The sequence below is a fragment of the Carassius carassius genome, chromosome 27 (genome assembly GCF_963082965.1).
Source record: "Carassius carassius chromosome 27, fCarCar2.1, whole genome shotgun sequence".
NCBI classification, from domain to species: Eukaryota; Metazoa; Chordata; class Actinopteri; order Cypriniformes; family Cyprinidae; genus Carassius; species Carassius carassius.
Window position 1 is genome coordinate 23057133 of NC_081781.1, and position 14889 is coordinate 23072021.

Here is a 14889-nt window from a genome sequence, read left to right on the forward strand (position 1 = left end):
ACATAGATTAAATTCTGACTGAACATTTTATTCAATACATAACTAGAAGACATTAAAGAATTACAAAAATGCACATTTGATTCTTTTTACTGAAATAAAATAGCTGATTTGTCAGTGAAAAACACATTTCATTATTTTGCATTAAACAGAGGTCCAAAAATAAAATAAAATAATAATAATTTATCTTATGCTTCAAATAATGAAAAAGCCCTAAATTTAATTATTTTTTTTCTGAGTCCCAGAAGATTATTCTGCTAACACACTGCTTATCTCGCCTCATATTGTGTGATCTGCAGAAAATGTTCTTGCTTATATGTTCAGTGCTCCCTTTAATCCTTCTTTTATCATCCAAAGACTCAATCGTAAGATGGCTGCATTTGAAAACACCGCAGGCTGATTTATTACAGCTAATGTTGTGGGAATTAAAACAGTAAATCATTGCCCCCCGCAGGAGCTCTATACCTTTCAGCATTGCCTTTACCTAGAAATGTGTTACACGAGCAAATTAAATAGAAAATGTGGGAACATGACAGACAGGCGACAAGGTTTCCCAGAGAGGTGGGGCTTGTGCTTTGGATCATAGGGGAGCAGTGGCCTTATTGGACTAGGCATGCTGTTTTGTAGATGCCAAGAGGCAGCATAGCCAATGTGTCGTACTGGGACAGATGTAAACATAATTCAGAAGAACCCAGCGAGTGCTGGAAACTAGAGCTGTCAATCATGCTTTTATGAATCTTTTTAAAGGCTTCACTGTAAAAGTCATGCTGTCATGGTGTTTTACTGACCACTGGTTCTTGTTCCTGTTGACCTGGAAACCATTGTGCTCTGGGAGTCCCACAGGCGAAACGAGGGTTGGTCTGACCTGAATGCATTTCATTATATTACATTACAGAAAATGTGAGGGAAAAACACAAATGTGCTCGATCTGTGGGTTTGGCTTACAGTGTAAACATAATCAACATGCAAGGGCTCACCGAAATGGTATTTCAAATTGGTTTTAAGATGCTTCCATGTCATCTTTTGTTGAAGCACTTATAACACCTTGAAACAAATTTTTTATAAAAGTGTTTTGCTTTTATTTTAATGTTTATTTATGATGTTTGACATTTGACATTACTTTTTGTGTATCATGAACAGTGCTCACACACACAAACCATTTTTGACAACTTAAGCTGTTTTTACTCATGCATAAAAATGATAAAATAGCATGCATAATAAAATTATAAATGAAGTAATACAAAATTATGAATATTAATTAGCTAAGAACCGTTTGGCATAAACAGTTACTAAAAGTCTTAAAATTCAGAAGTGTACACTGGATGATTTTTGGCTTTTATGACTAGTCCCACGATGTTCTGGAATGTTCCAGAAAACACTAGAATATTACAGACTATTCTAGAATGTTACAGAAGCTTCTAGAATGTCCCCATCCTTGCAAAATCTAAATACATTTAACATCTTAAAACATTAAAAGACCTGATCTTAAAAAATTTCCAAAATATTTATGCTATTTTGTTTCTATGTTTTGCCACGGGATGTAAAGGATTTACACAAGCTCCAGTCTGGATCCAGAACACCTGAGAAGAGATGATGCTGACCCTCAGAGGACCCCAGATGATCCTAACCTTGAATCAACAAACAGAACTAACAATTATTGCTACATGTGTGACTGCATCATATAATTACTATTAATTAATAATATTGATAGTTCATCGTCTAGCTGACTACGTCTTGTATTATTATTATTATTTTTTATTTTTTCTAAAATCCTGTCAAACGTGCACAAACTACTAGCTACTACTAAATATTGTAGAAACATAATTTTCTGTAAAGTTGCTTTGTAACGATTTGTATTGTAAAAAGTGCTATACAAATAAACTTGAATTGAATTGAAATGCTATATAAAAGTAAATAGTACAATATAGCACCACAAAATTTACAGAAGAACTTAAGTGAAACTAATTTATGTGTGATCCACTTAGCGTTCACATTCAAACCGGTTTGGTAACTGGATCACTTAAGTCATTTTAAGTATTTTTATCCAAACACTATCATATACAACTGATGCAATACCAAAGATGATTTATGGTCAAAAGCGTGACCATTTTGAACGCACCATACGCCGTATCAACATCACCAATAACACCCAACTAAAATTCATGTATCACATACAGTCTCAGTTACACTCTGAAATATCCAAGCGCTCAAGCATGACTTTCTAATGCTATTACACCCACGCGTGTCGCAGCCACACTTCTCCCAATACCCAGAACGTGCAAACTGGCACATACACACGTCACCTCAGCCGCAGAAATATCACCTCTGACTGAAAGGATAGCGCAATTCAGACAGAACTCTTTAGAGTCTTTATGTTTTATGTTTAGTCCTCTTTCATGAACACTAATTATGGTGTGTGTGAGGTTAAGCTTCTTTTGCGGGAGCTCAGGGCGCTCACTGACTGTAATCTATTGTCATTAATTATGTCTCAAACATACTGAGCCCACTCACTTCTCCTGGAGTCAGTGCTGAAGTATCCATGGAAACTGGAGGACAGGCAGAGCTCATAAAGAGAGGCAGTCTGTTGCCCAACAGAAAGAGAACGGACAAATGCTTTAAGGGGCTGGGAAGGGACACTGGCCCCTTCTGCTTCAGTTTTGGCTATATTCACTGCTTGGAATTTCCTTTTCAACTGTGATATGAAACGTTTCACTAAATACAAAGGGTTTTTCATTAAATGTACTCTTGGAAGAAACATTTTGTGGCCTATGGGGATATCAAGGCTTTTGGATTAATGGCACAAACATACTTTAGTCTCATAGTGCCCTCTTCTGATTAGCACAGGGATTTTTATTGAAGCAATGCTGATTTAAAAGGTTAGTTATTTAAAGTGACCCAGACAATGAGAATCCTGTCAGCATTTACTTACCTGCTTGTCTTTCTTTCTTAAGTAGAACATAAAAATTGATGTTCTGAAGAATGTTATAGACACTTTTGAGCTAGGCGCTCTTCTTCTGTTTTACCATATCCTGTGTATTTCCACAGCAGATTTGACAGATTTATGAATGAACTGCTTATTTTAAAATCTTCCCGGTCTGCTGACATTTGTTTTGATATCACGATAACTTTCGGTAACTCTACAAGAAGTACATCCACTTCACCAGCTAATCACTATTTGACAAAAATGTAATACAGAGCTAGAGCAAAACAGAAGTTCAAGAACATTCTAAAAATGGATATTAGTTCCGAATCAAGCAAAGCGTTGTTCCAAAAGTGCTGATGTAGTCCTAACACACTGAGACTTTTCACTGTTAGTGCGCAGCCGCCTTTCTAGAAAGTTGTTGCTGTCAGTCTGTGTGAATTGTGTGGTGAATATTCAGTGACTTTTGCTCGCTTCAAGTGCAACTTGTGCCTTTAAGGCAGGTGTTTATTAGGCTACAGGGGTTCTGAGTTCTGGCCCTCAAGGTCTACTTTCCTGCAGAGTTTATGCTTGCTTCACATGCTATACGAGACTTGAACAAGACTACAATGCAGAATTTGTGGGAAACAACAACAACAAAAACCAATAAAAAAATACGAGTCACTCAGCCATGTTTAAAGTTTATGGCCCACTCAGCTAGGAAACTCAGGTATCAAAATAGTCTCAGAGTGCAACTAGGAAAATAAAATTGTTTTTATGTTAATTCTGATAACATGTGGAGGCAGCATTTGCTCCAATCTTGATAAACTTCACCTGCCAGTAATTTTATAGCAATCCTAAATGCCTTGATTAGCTTGCTCGGTTGTGTTTGAGTAACTCTATATAGTTAGAGCAGAAATCTGCAGGAAATTAGACCCTGGGGGCCAGTGCTACAATTACATGAAAGTAGTCTAAACGAAACTAAATTGTTATAACACTATTGACCAAGAAATCCACTACTACCTCTGGATTAAAAATTATATATATATATATATATATATATATATATATATATATATATATATATATATATATATATATATATATATATATATATATATATATATATATATATATATATATATATATATATACATATATATATATATTGATTTATTTATGTTGGCTATACATGTCTGATTTCTGAAGACAGCAGCATCCTTGGCTGCCTGTATCCCACAGTGTTGTGCATTCTATTCAGTTGTGCTAACCTGTCTGAGAGTTGTGGTTGGTCAGTTTGTGTGTAAATGTAAGGATTTTTTTTTACCAACTTTCCCCACTTTTAATGTCATTTCTAGTGAGAAATTTGTACTGCATTAATTAAAAAATGCTTAATCATTTGGCAATATATGATTGGCAATCATCACATTAATTAGCCTAAGTGAATGAATACGGCTACTAGCAATTAAGTGACTGTCGCTATTTCATGTGATTTGGTTTGCCATTAGAATTTTACCTACCTATTACTTCAACTGTATTGTTAAAAAAGACAGTAAAAAACCAAAATACTACTGGTGCAAACCAGCACACAAAAAAAGACTTTGGGGCAAATTTGGAGCATGTGGGGGGCTAAGTGACCTCAGAATGATCACTAAATAATATTTATATCTAACAAACCTGCCCAAATGAAGCACAAAGAAAGAACATTAAATTACATTAAAATGAAACATTAAATATTATTTTAATATCTTAAAAGCATTGTCTGGATGGTAAAGTTTGTCTTCGGTATTTAAAACAAACTTGTCAGTACATTTGACTTTCTCTGTAAAGATTTATTTATATATTTACGTTTATTATTTTACAGTGTTTTAACATGTTTCTGTATTTTTCATCTTTCTGATATTTTGGTATGACAGAAGATCAGCGCAGAATTCAATAATCCTGTGGATGGACCGCAGCGAGTCCTTTCGCAGTGGTATCCATCAAAATGCTATGCAGCCATAATGGAAATGACATTCACACTGTAGAGTTTGGACAAAGTTTTAAGTAAATTTATTTACTTTATAAATCCACATTTATTGGAGTCTATAAGCTTTATGATTGTAAGGCACATTTTAATGCTTCCTTTTGTTCTTATTAAAGCACACAGGCTCGGAGCAGTAACTCATCAAGGACATGACTGCTGGGATTACGGTGTGGATGACCAAACTGAGCACCATCAGTCTGCAGTGATGTGGTCCAGGTAACAGAAGAAGAAATCTTGGTGATCTGGGGTTGTAACACGTTGTGGGGTTGTGTACTGTGTAAGACGATCTGGGACTGGGACTCACAGAAATAAACTAATTCAGGTATAAAACAACTTGAGGTTTAGTAGAGGACAATTTTATTTCTTTTTCTTTTTTGGGTGAACCCTTTACGAAAATGTAGATAATTGCATTGGAAAACAGCTTCAAAATGTATAGAACATAATTTGACATTTTTCCTTCAGTGTTATTCCTTGAATTTTCTATAATTGGTACTTAATAGGTCTTTATAAAGTGTTTATCTTCATAAAACCAGCAGAAATCCTGTTTATGGACATCGCCATTCTTTATTATTTTACTGAATGCTATTGTGAATCCTGAAAAATGTTCAGGCTCATAGCAGTGCTGGCATATTGGCCATTATCAACTTTGCTTAAAGGGTTAGTTCACCCAAAACATAAAATTAGGCCATGTTTTACTCATTCTCAAGGCATCCTATGTGTATATGATTTTCTTCTTTCAAACGAATCCAATCTGAGGTTAATTAAAAATTGTCCTGGCTCTTCCAAGTTATTTAATGGCAAGAGACAGCTGGGTTTTTTTTCTCAGCAGTCCAAAAATAGTCAAATAAAATGAACCCATCCATCAATAAAATGTGCCTCACATGACCCTGGGGGGTGAATAAAGGCTTCCTGTAGCAAATCGATGCATTTTTGTAAGAAAAATATCCATATTTAAAACATTATAAACACTTTTTTCCCCCCTTCCACTGACTATGATATGTGCAAGCTAGGGCTGTCACTTTTGAGAAAAATCCAGTTGTTTTTCGTTTGGTGTTTTGACACAAACCTCTCATGGGGGCGGGGTTAACAGTGATCTACTCTAATTGGATAGTGAGCTTTTGATGGACAGGTGATCTCTGACCGGGAAGTACAGACGTCACCCAGTGGCGCGCATATTGGAAAGCTCTCGCATTAAATCTGGTCTCTACCGTAAAACAGACAAAGTGAAAGACATTTATTTTAAACTCATACACAGGTTCTACCCTGTAAAGAAGTTTATACAAAGATTTAAATCTGACATTGATCTTACATGCTCTTTTTGTTCGAGTTCTGAAGAAACTGTACACTTATTTTGGTCATGTCACTACACTCAGAATCTTTGGGATGATATTGGTGTGTTTGTCAAGTGTAAGATTTTGCCAGGCTTCTCACACATATGAAAAACATTATATTTGGGTATTATGTCTTTGACCCCACAAATGAAAATATTATTATATTATTATTATATTAAATTTTTTTCCTAAACAAATTTGACATTCACAAGTGCAGATTCTCCAACTGTAAACCTGTTTTCTCTGTTTTCCTAAAAGAAATGGAAAACTATTTGAATGTAATCTCAGTATCTACTAATAAGAAAGCTATAAGGACTGTTAGATTTGCTCTGCCTTTGATCTCCTTGTTTAATTTTGTTTAGATTTTGGCCCTCTTTTCTTTAGTTCTGTTTTATTCTTTATTGTTGTTTTTTTGTGGTTGATATTATGTGATGTATGTTTATACTTTTGTATGTTTGTGTTCTCTGCATTAATAAAAAAGAAAAAAAGAAAAGCTTGCGGGGTGATTTGTATGCAATACGTCAGGCCTTGTATTACTAAATATGTAAATAATATTTGACCTTCGATCTTCTCAGGAGATGAGCTCTCAGGAGACAGAGACACGGAGCAGCATCGTCTTCCTCCTCCGCTTGTCCCTCAAGGCAGCTTGAAGTAAGCTTGTGTTACTGAAGTAACCAATAACATCGATACAAGTTTTTCATGTTACAGTGTGCTACAGTTTGTTGCGGGTTATTATTGTCATTCAGTAACACAAGCTTACTTCAGGCTGCCTTGAAGGACAAGAGCTCATCTTTACAGACTGAGACGATCAAAGGTCAAATATTATTTACATATTTAGTAATACAAATCACCGTGAGAGCTTTCCAGAGAGTACCTGTCCATCAAAAGCTCACTATCCAATCAGAGTACATCACTGTTAAGCCCGCCCCCACGAGAGGTTTGTGGCAAAACACCAAACGAAAATCTGTGGCAATGCATTCAGAATCCACGATAAGCGAAATTGAATCTTTGAAAAACATTAACAAAGAATGAAGCATATTTGAAGAGCCTGTTAAATTTGTGCGACTGAGTTAATTTGTTTCATTTTCATTGTGTTTTTCTTCTTTTGTAATGGCATATTTTTGATAGTTTATGAAAAAGTTACGTTCAGTTTTATAAAGTTTCGTTCACTATTATTGAACCAAATGTAATTCCATAAATTTGCATATATTGGTAGCTGTGCTTTTAACTAAACACACAAATTTAATAGTGTATGTTCATTTGTTATAAAATTAATAAGTAACGTAACATTTTGTATTTTCCCAGCCATCCAGTGACATCAAGGATGTAGAGAAAGAAATTGAAGAGGGCATTCTGATTGTAACTGAGGAGCAGCAATGTGATGTGCTTCCCAAGGAATAACCAACATTGCTCTCATTTGGAAATCCTGTCATCTCCAATGTCCCTAAGGTGTTTGGACCCCTAATGGGTCTGTATGCAGTGAACATCCACTACCTCCAGCGCATGAAATACACCATTGAGGCTCTGCAAAAACTTGTGAAGAACAGCTGCTCCCACCATGTGCTCGCTACAGCGACAGGAATTGTAGATGTGGGGGAGTGAATCTACAGCGCTCTCTCCATCCTCAATACCACAAATGAGGTGTCCTTGAGCAAGGCACTGAACCCCCAACTGCTCCCCGGGTGCTGCAGCATAAATGGCTGCCCACTGCTCTGGGTGTGTGTTCACGGTATGTGTTCACTGCTGTGTGTGTGTGTGCACTTTGGATGGGTTAAATGAAGAGCACAAATGTATGTCATGTCACTTTTCAATGTTCATGGTGTCCATCGGCTCCACAGCACTCTTTCATAAAGTAGTTTTTTTTTTTTTTAAGGAACTTTCGGTTCTTTTGAGCCTTTCACTACATTTTAGAATGTACATTAAAGTTTATCATGTCATGACTTGGAATATGCATGTTCTCATGTAAACAAATGTTGTTTCACGTCTCATATTCTTATACAGTATGTACACATTTTCCTTCAAATTGACATGTGCTAATTTGACATTGACATGTGATAATTCTTTGTATCAATTATCAGTTGATGTGTTGACAAACAAATTGCTTGTTCAATTTAAATGTGAATGAAAGTGTTGTCTCTATCATTAAATAAATTACATTAAAAAGAAAAAGTGTTTTGTCATCCTTATGTAAAAATTTAAGGCAGCGAGGTAACATTTGTTTACGATTATTGATCGAAGTATTAAAAAATAATAATAATAATTCCCTGTTGACACAACATGATTTAGTTGACTGGACTAGTAAATAATAGTCAAGTCAACTTAAAGAAATTTGTTACCTGGACTAATTCCACTCTAATGGGAAGTTGTTTCAACAAGAAATATTTTGTCAAGATAACAAAAACATTTTAGGCAAAGGGGTAACAAAATATTTTTAGTTGACTCAACAAATTTTTTTTACAGTATTTGAGCGAGAAGCAAGGAACGTGGAGATGCAGGAGAATTCTCAAATAATAGTCTTTAATTATCCAAAACAGGGAACACAGGAAGGACACACACGTAGCACTTCCATGTTTAGACTTAAAAAAACACAGACTCAACAGACTGGAACTAAATACATGGGATAATAAGATAATTGGGAGGAACTCCGGTGATTAGAATGACTAATTAGACAGAATGAGAACAAAACAAAAAATGGGCACATGAGGAGGGAACACACACTAACCAGGTCCATAATCCTGATATTACTCCAACCCGGGGTGCCCAAGAGGCTGGTGCAGGACAGGGACAATGAAGAACTCCAAGGTTAATCAGGGAGCAACAGTATAACATGTTGATTTAATTCAGTTCTTTTAAATTAAGAGCAACAATAAACTTCTTAATGTCAAAAATTGTATGGACTACATTTATAGTTCTTTTTGGCCGCCATATGCTATATCATTGTATGGAAAAGAGCAGCAGAAACATTTTTAAAGCATCTCATTTTTTGTCATCTAAAAACTTTTCTATCTCAATTACAAGTCTTGAGTTCAATTTTATCTCAACCCAAAACAAAACCAATGTAGCATTTAGTGAAACTCTAATCACATTTGTAAACATACAAATGGCAGTGCATTTACATGCAGAGCTTATGTTGACATCATGTAACAACAAAATGATTCTGCAATTCAGTGACATGCAACATAGCCTTAATACCAATCAATAGTGTGTCTGATCATTTTAATACAAGTAGAGACATCAACACATTATGTAACTGTCATTTGCAAAATGTGTGGAAAACAAATCAACCCTGAAGAACATCGATGAGAACACAGCACCACAGTAAATGTTTTGCAACCACAAAGCAGCATAATGGGCTGATGATAGTCCTGAATTGCAGAGAATACTCTAATAATGATACTGAAGGCCTCACTTTAATGAATCTCAAAAATAAGTGCATTTAGAACAGCAAGATAATATAAATTATGAAAATCTATTGAGTAAAAAGATTCCAGTGTTTGTTTAATTTTGTAGTTTTAAAATAGCCTTCTATTAATCTATATATATATATATATATATATATATATATATATATATATATAAAGCAAATCTTCTTGTTATATGAACCCCATAAAAACAAATCTCCTCAAAATATTCCTTATAAATATAGCATCTATATATATGAAGACTTATAAAAATGTGATAGATAAGATAGATAGATAGATAGATAGATAGATATAGATGGATAGATCTATTGTATATTACGAATGATAAAAGTAAAAAATGTATCAAATCACTAAACGATAAGCCTGCGATATGTCCAATAAATGAAAAATAATTTTCCAGCATTATTGCTAATAAAAAAAATTCATTAGAAAAGTTTTTGTGTGAGAAAAACTATGTTCAGAAAACATACTTCTACACAGCAGTTTCTATGACATGTTTGCATTATTAAGTAAGAGAAAGATGTCTTCATCTAAACAATATAAGCTATATAATGAACTCCCTTTGTGGCTGATCTGTAACATTATTACGGTCTCTTATTTCTGCTGCTTTTCTGGTTCAATCAGCTTCCCTTTGTTATATTTCTGTCCTATCCCATATGGCACGTGGGCAGCAATAGTGCCCATCTCCTTGGCCCCCTCAATGTGGAACATCTGGTCGTCAAAGAATATGTGCGGGCGAATCTTCTGCAGCAGGGGCCCTTTAGGGGCCCCAGCAAGGAACAAAGCCTCATCGATCTCCAGGCCCCAGCTTCTGAGTGTCTTAAGCACACGGACCCCAGAGCTGGCTGCACTTCTGGCTGTCACCAAAAAGGTGCGGATAGGGCAGTCCAGTCGCTCATTTTTGGCGTAAAATTTCTTCTGGAGCTTTCCTAGAGCCTCCAGAAAGCACTTAAGGGGACCCTGAAGATGAATAAGAGGGAGGAGTGTGTCAGCCTGATGATCTATTATCAGCAAGTGCTTATGCTGGAGTAACCAGGGCTGCCCATTTTAAGACCGAGTCTGCATTCAAAAGTTGAAAAATGCTGCCTCCACAGACAGCATGTGGAGGTAGGAATCCCACAAGGCTTGTCCAAATACAGTGATTGTGTCACATCCTGTCTACTAAAATACTTTAATCAGTCGATTTTGAATGTAGGATATTTTCTTATGATATCCCACTATCTTGTGCAGTTGATTAAACAGCTGAGGTAAAAAAATTAAAGGGGTGATATGATGCGATTTTAAATTTTTCCTTTCTCTTTGGAGTGTTACAAGCTCTTGGTGCATGAAGAAGATCTGTAAAGTTGCAAAGACTAAAGTCACAAATCCAAAGAGATATTCTTTATCAAAGTTAAGACTCTGACACGCCCCCCTAAAACGGCTCATTCAAATACGCCCCCACATGTCTATGTCACTATGTGGAAATATTTGCCTAATGTCGCCCAAATGTTCACGCAAAAAAAGAATGTGTGGTTTCAGTAACCGCAGTTAGTGTTGAAGCAGCCATGTAAGGGAGATGCTGTGTGTATCTAGGAGAAAAAGCAAAAGCACTTTATTCGGCCTTCCTAAACTAGATGCATTTAGGAATCTTTAAGATTACTTACAACAGAACAGCAACGCATTTTATGGATGACCATTTTGTGAACCTAAGAGAGGCGGTTATTTTGACTTTGCTATGATAATCTGACGCTTCTGAATCAGCTGCTGTAAGTATGTTTTGTTATTAGTTTAAGTATTTGCTATTGAATGCTTTAATGCGTCGCGTGTTTGTGAGATAGAGTGTGTGTGTGTGTGTGTGTGTGTGTGTGTGAGAGAGAGAGAGAGAGAGAGAGAGAGAGAGACACAGGGTTCAATCATCTGTCTTAACCGTGGCTTGTGTAGTGCAAACACATACGAGCTTAATCACTGTGTCTGTCATGTGACTCTGTTCCCCTTTCAGGCTTGAACTGATGGTAAAACTGTCATCATATTCTATTACACCAAATACATAATAATGATCTTTAAAAAAGCATCATATGACGCCTTTAAAGTGTCATCTGAAAGTTGCGGTCAGTGGTCAGTTTGTAAGTGTATGTTTTTGAACAGCTTTTTCCATTTTTATTTAATTTGTAGTGAGAAATGAATATTGTACTAATTATATATTTGCTTTATTATCACCAAAGCTCAATCTGTTTTGTTTTAGATCATAAGACATTTAAGGTCTGTTGACGCAAAGAACGATAACTATAAAAGTAACTATAATAGTTATAAAATATGCTTTTGTTTTGTTGCCTGCAACTTTAAAAGCTTGTCAAAGCAGGATGGATTCTTATTGTCTGTCAATGTTTTTATTGTATATCAACTGGAAAAATTTGTTCTCAAAGTGATTACAATTATATTGTTCCTCTGTGCCATTATCGTTATAGTTGTAGCGTGGAGTCTTTTAAATTTAGAACGATTTTTAAAATCTTTTCTCTATCATTATTGCTATAGTTATTGTACTTGCCTTTATGCTATTAGTTTCAGGAGGTACTTTTGCCTGCAAATCACTGCCTGTAGTTGTATTACAAGTCATCTTTCGATGCATAAAGACTCGCAAGTATGTTAAAAATGACCCTATGGAGAACCATGTGGTGTTGTATAAATAGCATGTCCCTGAATCCATTAACAAAAATCCCTTGTATGGTGTGTAAAGAATCTTCTATAAAGGGCTTGCACGACTGCTAATTTTCAAAAGTTGACTAGAAGTAACTGACTAGTCAAAGGCTCAATGATTAACTGTCTTTAGGAAAAGCAAAACACACTGGGTTCACTTTATTTTAATTTTTACATAATTCCAAATATTCATTAACCTTTATAGGTTACTATTGAATTGATGCATTCAAGTCATGTTGGAAAGATTGTAATTGCAAGCTGAACGCCCATAAAATAAAAAAAATTTAATTACTAGCTGGAAACTGAACTTATTTTAAGTTAAAACTGTGTCAGTGAGAAAATATGGCAGATGCAAAAGCTGCATCATCTGCATTGATGGTACATTTTTTGAAATTAGCTTTATAGCGTGATCCACATCTAGTAGAAATACCTGACATACCTGTGCTAGTGGTTTATTCTCATGTTGTTTTTCATGCTCAAAGAATGTGTCCAGGCCATGCTGTTTCACTATGATCTCAGACTCGTCAGAGAAGAGCACAGCATCCCCATCGAAAGCCACGCGCAGCTGAGTCTCAGACAGCTGAGATTCCACATCAGGCTTAAACATGATGGCTGCTGCTATTCCTGTCATGGTGAATGAATCATTACAGTAGTCCCTTTACTGCCAAGCCAAAATATTTAAGTATGAGGAGTAATATCATTACTCTAAATGTACTGTGACTCCTTGACTAATGCAATCTAAATGCAATGCAATCTAAACATGCCGTGAATTTACAAGGTTAAATAGGGTTAAATACTTTACCCTCCTCAATGGCCTCCTGGACTTTCTTGGAGTCTTTGGAGAGATATAGGTTAGTCATGTAGGCCTTGAGGTAGCCAATTGGGCTCTGACCTCCAGTCATGCAAAATCGCTCTATCGTCAAATCTGTAAAGGAAGAATCTCTTGTAAAACTTCCTTGATGTACAGTGTGCTATGGTAAATGTTGGGTGTATTTCACAAAGACAAATGCCTGCCAGCTTAATTGGCCAATAAACTTTCACTTCAGTTGTAAACTTCAAGGGGTTGCTCAGAATTATGATGTAACATCTCGACCAGAATGCAGTGAAAATGACACACCTACCATAGTGATTTATGCTGTTCATGAGTCGCACCCCAACTTGGGCGTGATTATTGGTCATGAGAACAATGTCAAACAGCTCTTCACTGTCTGGATAGAGATTCCTCAGCCGTTCATTTACAGTCATCAGTGCCTGTGTGAATATTATAAGGAAGAAACTCTTGTTTTCATAAGTAAGCAAATAGTGTCTAGCAACATCGAGCAGTATAATGAATTGCATTGAATAGTTACAATAACTGAAAGCAATTGGCACCACAAACCTTGGACCTTCGTGTTTAGGACGACCTTTCCCACTATTTTATGTTAAGGTGGAAAGATAATAAAAACTGATTATTTAATTGTGTAGGACATAGAAATGTGTTCCTGAAATGCAGCCTCCAGTATTACAGAATAATACTATTGCAAATATAGAATGCTCCAATTATAATTTCTGTGTCGATAGTATTGACAGCTTCATTGTTTATAACTGCGGTGTTCTAGTGATGGGAATTCTGAATCATTTCTGTGGGAAAAAGTTGGTTCCAAAGTACCATGATATGTCATGGTGTTTGCATAATCACAACTTAGTTCCAATAAAGCTGGCACATATTATGGTCTGGTTTGTTTATTGTGATCTCTTGTGTCCTAGTTTGCATGTTGCAGTCATAATGCGGGTTTTTTAAATTATAAAGAAATTTAGAATGTCAGTTTAAGTTTTACATTTTTTTTTGTCAGAGCAAAATTTTAATAATTAGTATGAATTTATCTGTGCTAAAGATTAATTTAAATAGTAATATTTCATTATATATATTATATATTCATTATAATGTATTTCAAAAATGAACAAATAAATACATTTAAACTAAGTCTACTGTGTTCATTTGTGGACGATGCTAGTGTGGATCATGTTATTCTCACTTTAACGAAAGGAAAGGCGGGTCCTTGTTTCAGAGGCTCGTTCTCGTGCTCTTGCTGATGTTGAACATACTTCTCCAGTCCTTCTTCCTCAAATATCTTCCTTTCTGCCACCATATCAAACAAGGTACGGGAAGAAACTGCGATAGTAACTGCATATTTCGGCTTGGGCTGTTAAAAGACACGTCCAAAAACAACGACAGTCAAACCGGCTGCAGCTAATCGTATAGCCTACAGTATGAACACTTCAATGAAAACTTACGGGTCTCGGTTTGGTTGATTTTAAGTTTTCAAAGTGCGCCTTAGCAGCTGCCCAGTCCTTTTCCTCTGCTAAAGCTTCCTTTTTGTCAGTTGTAGCCACTTCTGTTTGTTTTATTTCGCTCATTGTATCTTATTAACTGTAAATGGTCTGTCAATGTTAGTGTGCGCGTGCTCGACTTCCTATGCTGAGGCAGGGCTGGATGTCAGACATCGCGGAAATGTGAAGGAGGCGTTCCGTTTGACGCAGGACTTTTGTGTTTTCATTCGC

The 14889-nt window shown here is 35.9% G+C and overlaps 1 protein-coding gene across 1 annotated transcript; it reads right to left on the reverse strand.

Annotated features, from left to right (window-relative positions):
- Window positions 1–10074: 10074 nt before the first annotated feature.
- Window positions 10075–14863, reverse strand: LOC132107029 (cytosolic 5'-nucleotidase 1A-like). The gene is made up of 6 exons (XM_059513159.1): window positions 14623–14863; window positions 14364–14531; window positions 13470–13599; window positions 13151–13273; window positions 12788–12972; window positions 10075–10635 (listed from the first exon to the last, which is right to left on the reverse strand). The coding sequence occupies exons 1-6, from the start codon at window positions 14743–14745 to the stop codon at window positions 10270–10272; spliced, it is 1095 nt and encodes a 364-aa protein (XP_059369142.1). The 5' UTR covers window positions 14746–14863; the 3' UTR covers window positions 10075–10269.
- Window positions 14864–14889: the final 26 nt, after the last annotated feature.

Bases quoted from the DNA above. Each gene is read 5' to 3' on its own strand.
- LOC132107029 (XM_059513159.1), bottom strand. From the start codon at position 14,745: ATGAGCGAAATAAAACAAACAGAAGTGGCTACAACTGACAAAAAGGAA. The intron at 13,600-14,363 runs GTGAGAATAACA...ATATTCACACAG, and splicing joins CCGCCTTTCCTTTCGTTAAA to GCACTGATGACTGTAAATGA. The intron at 13,274-13,469 runs GTAGGTGTGTCA...CTTCCTTTACAG, and splicing joins GAACAGCATAAATCACTATG to ATTTGACGATAGAGCGATTT.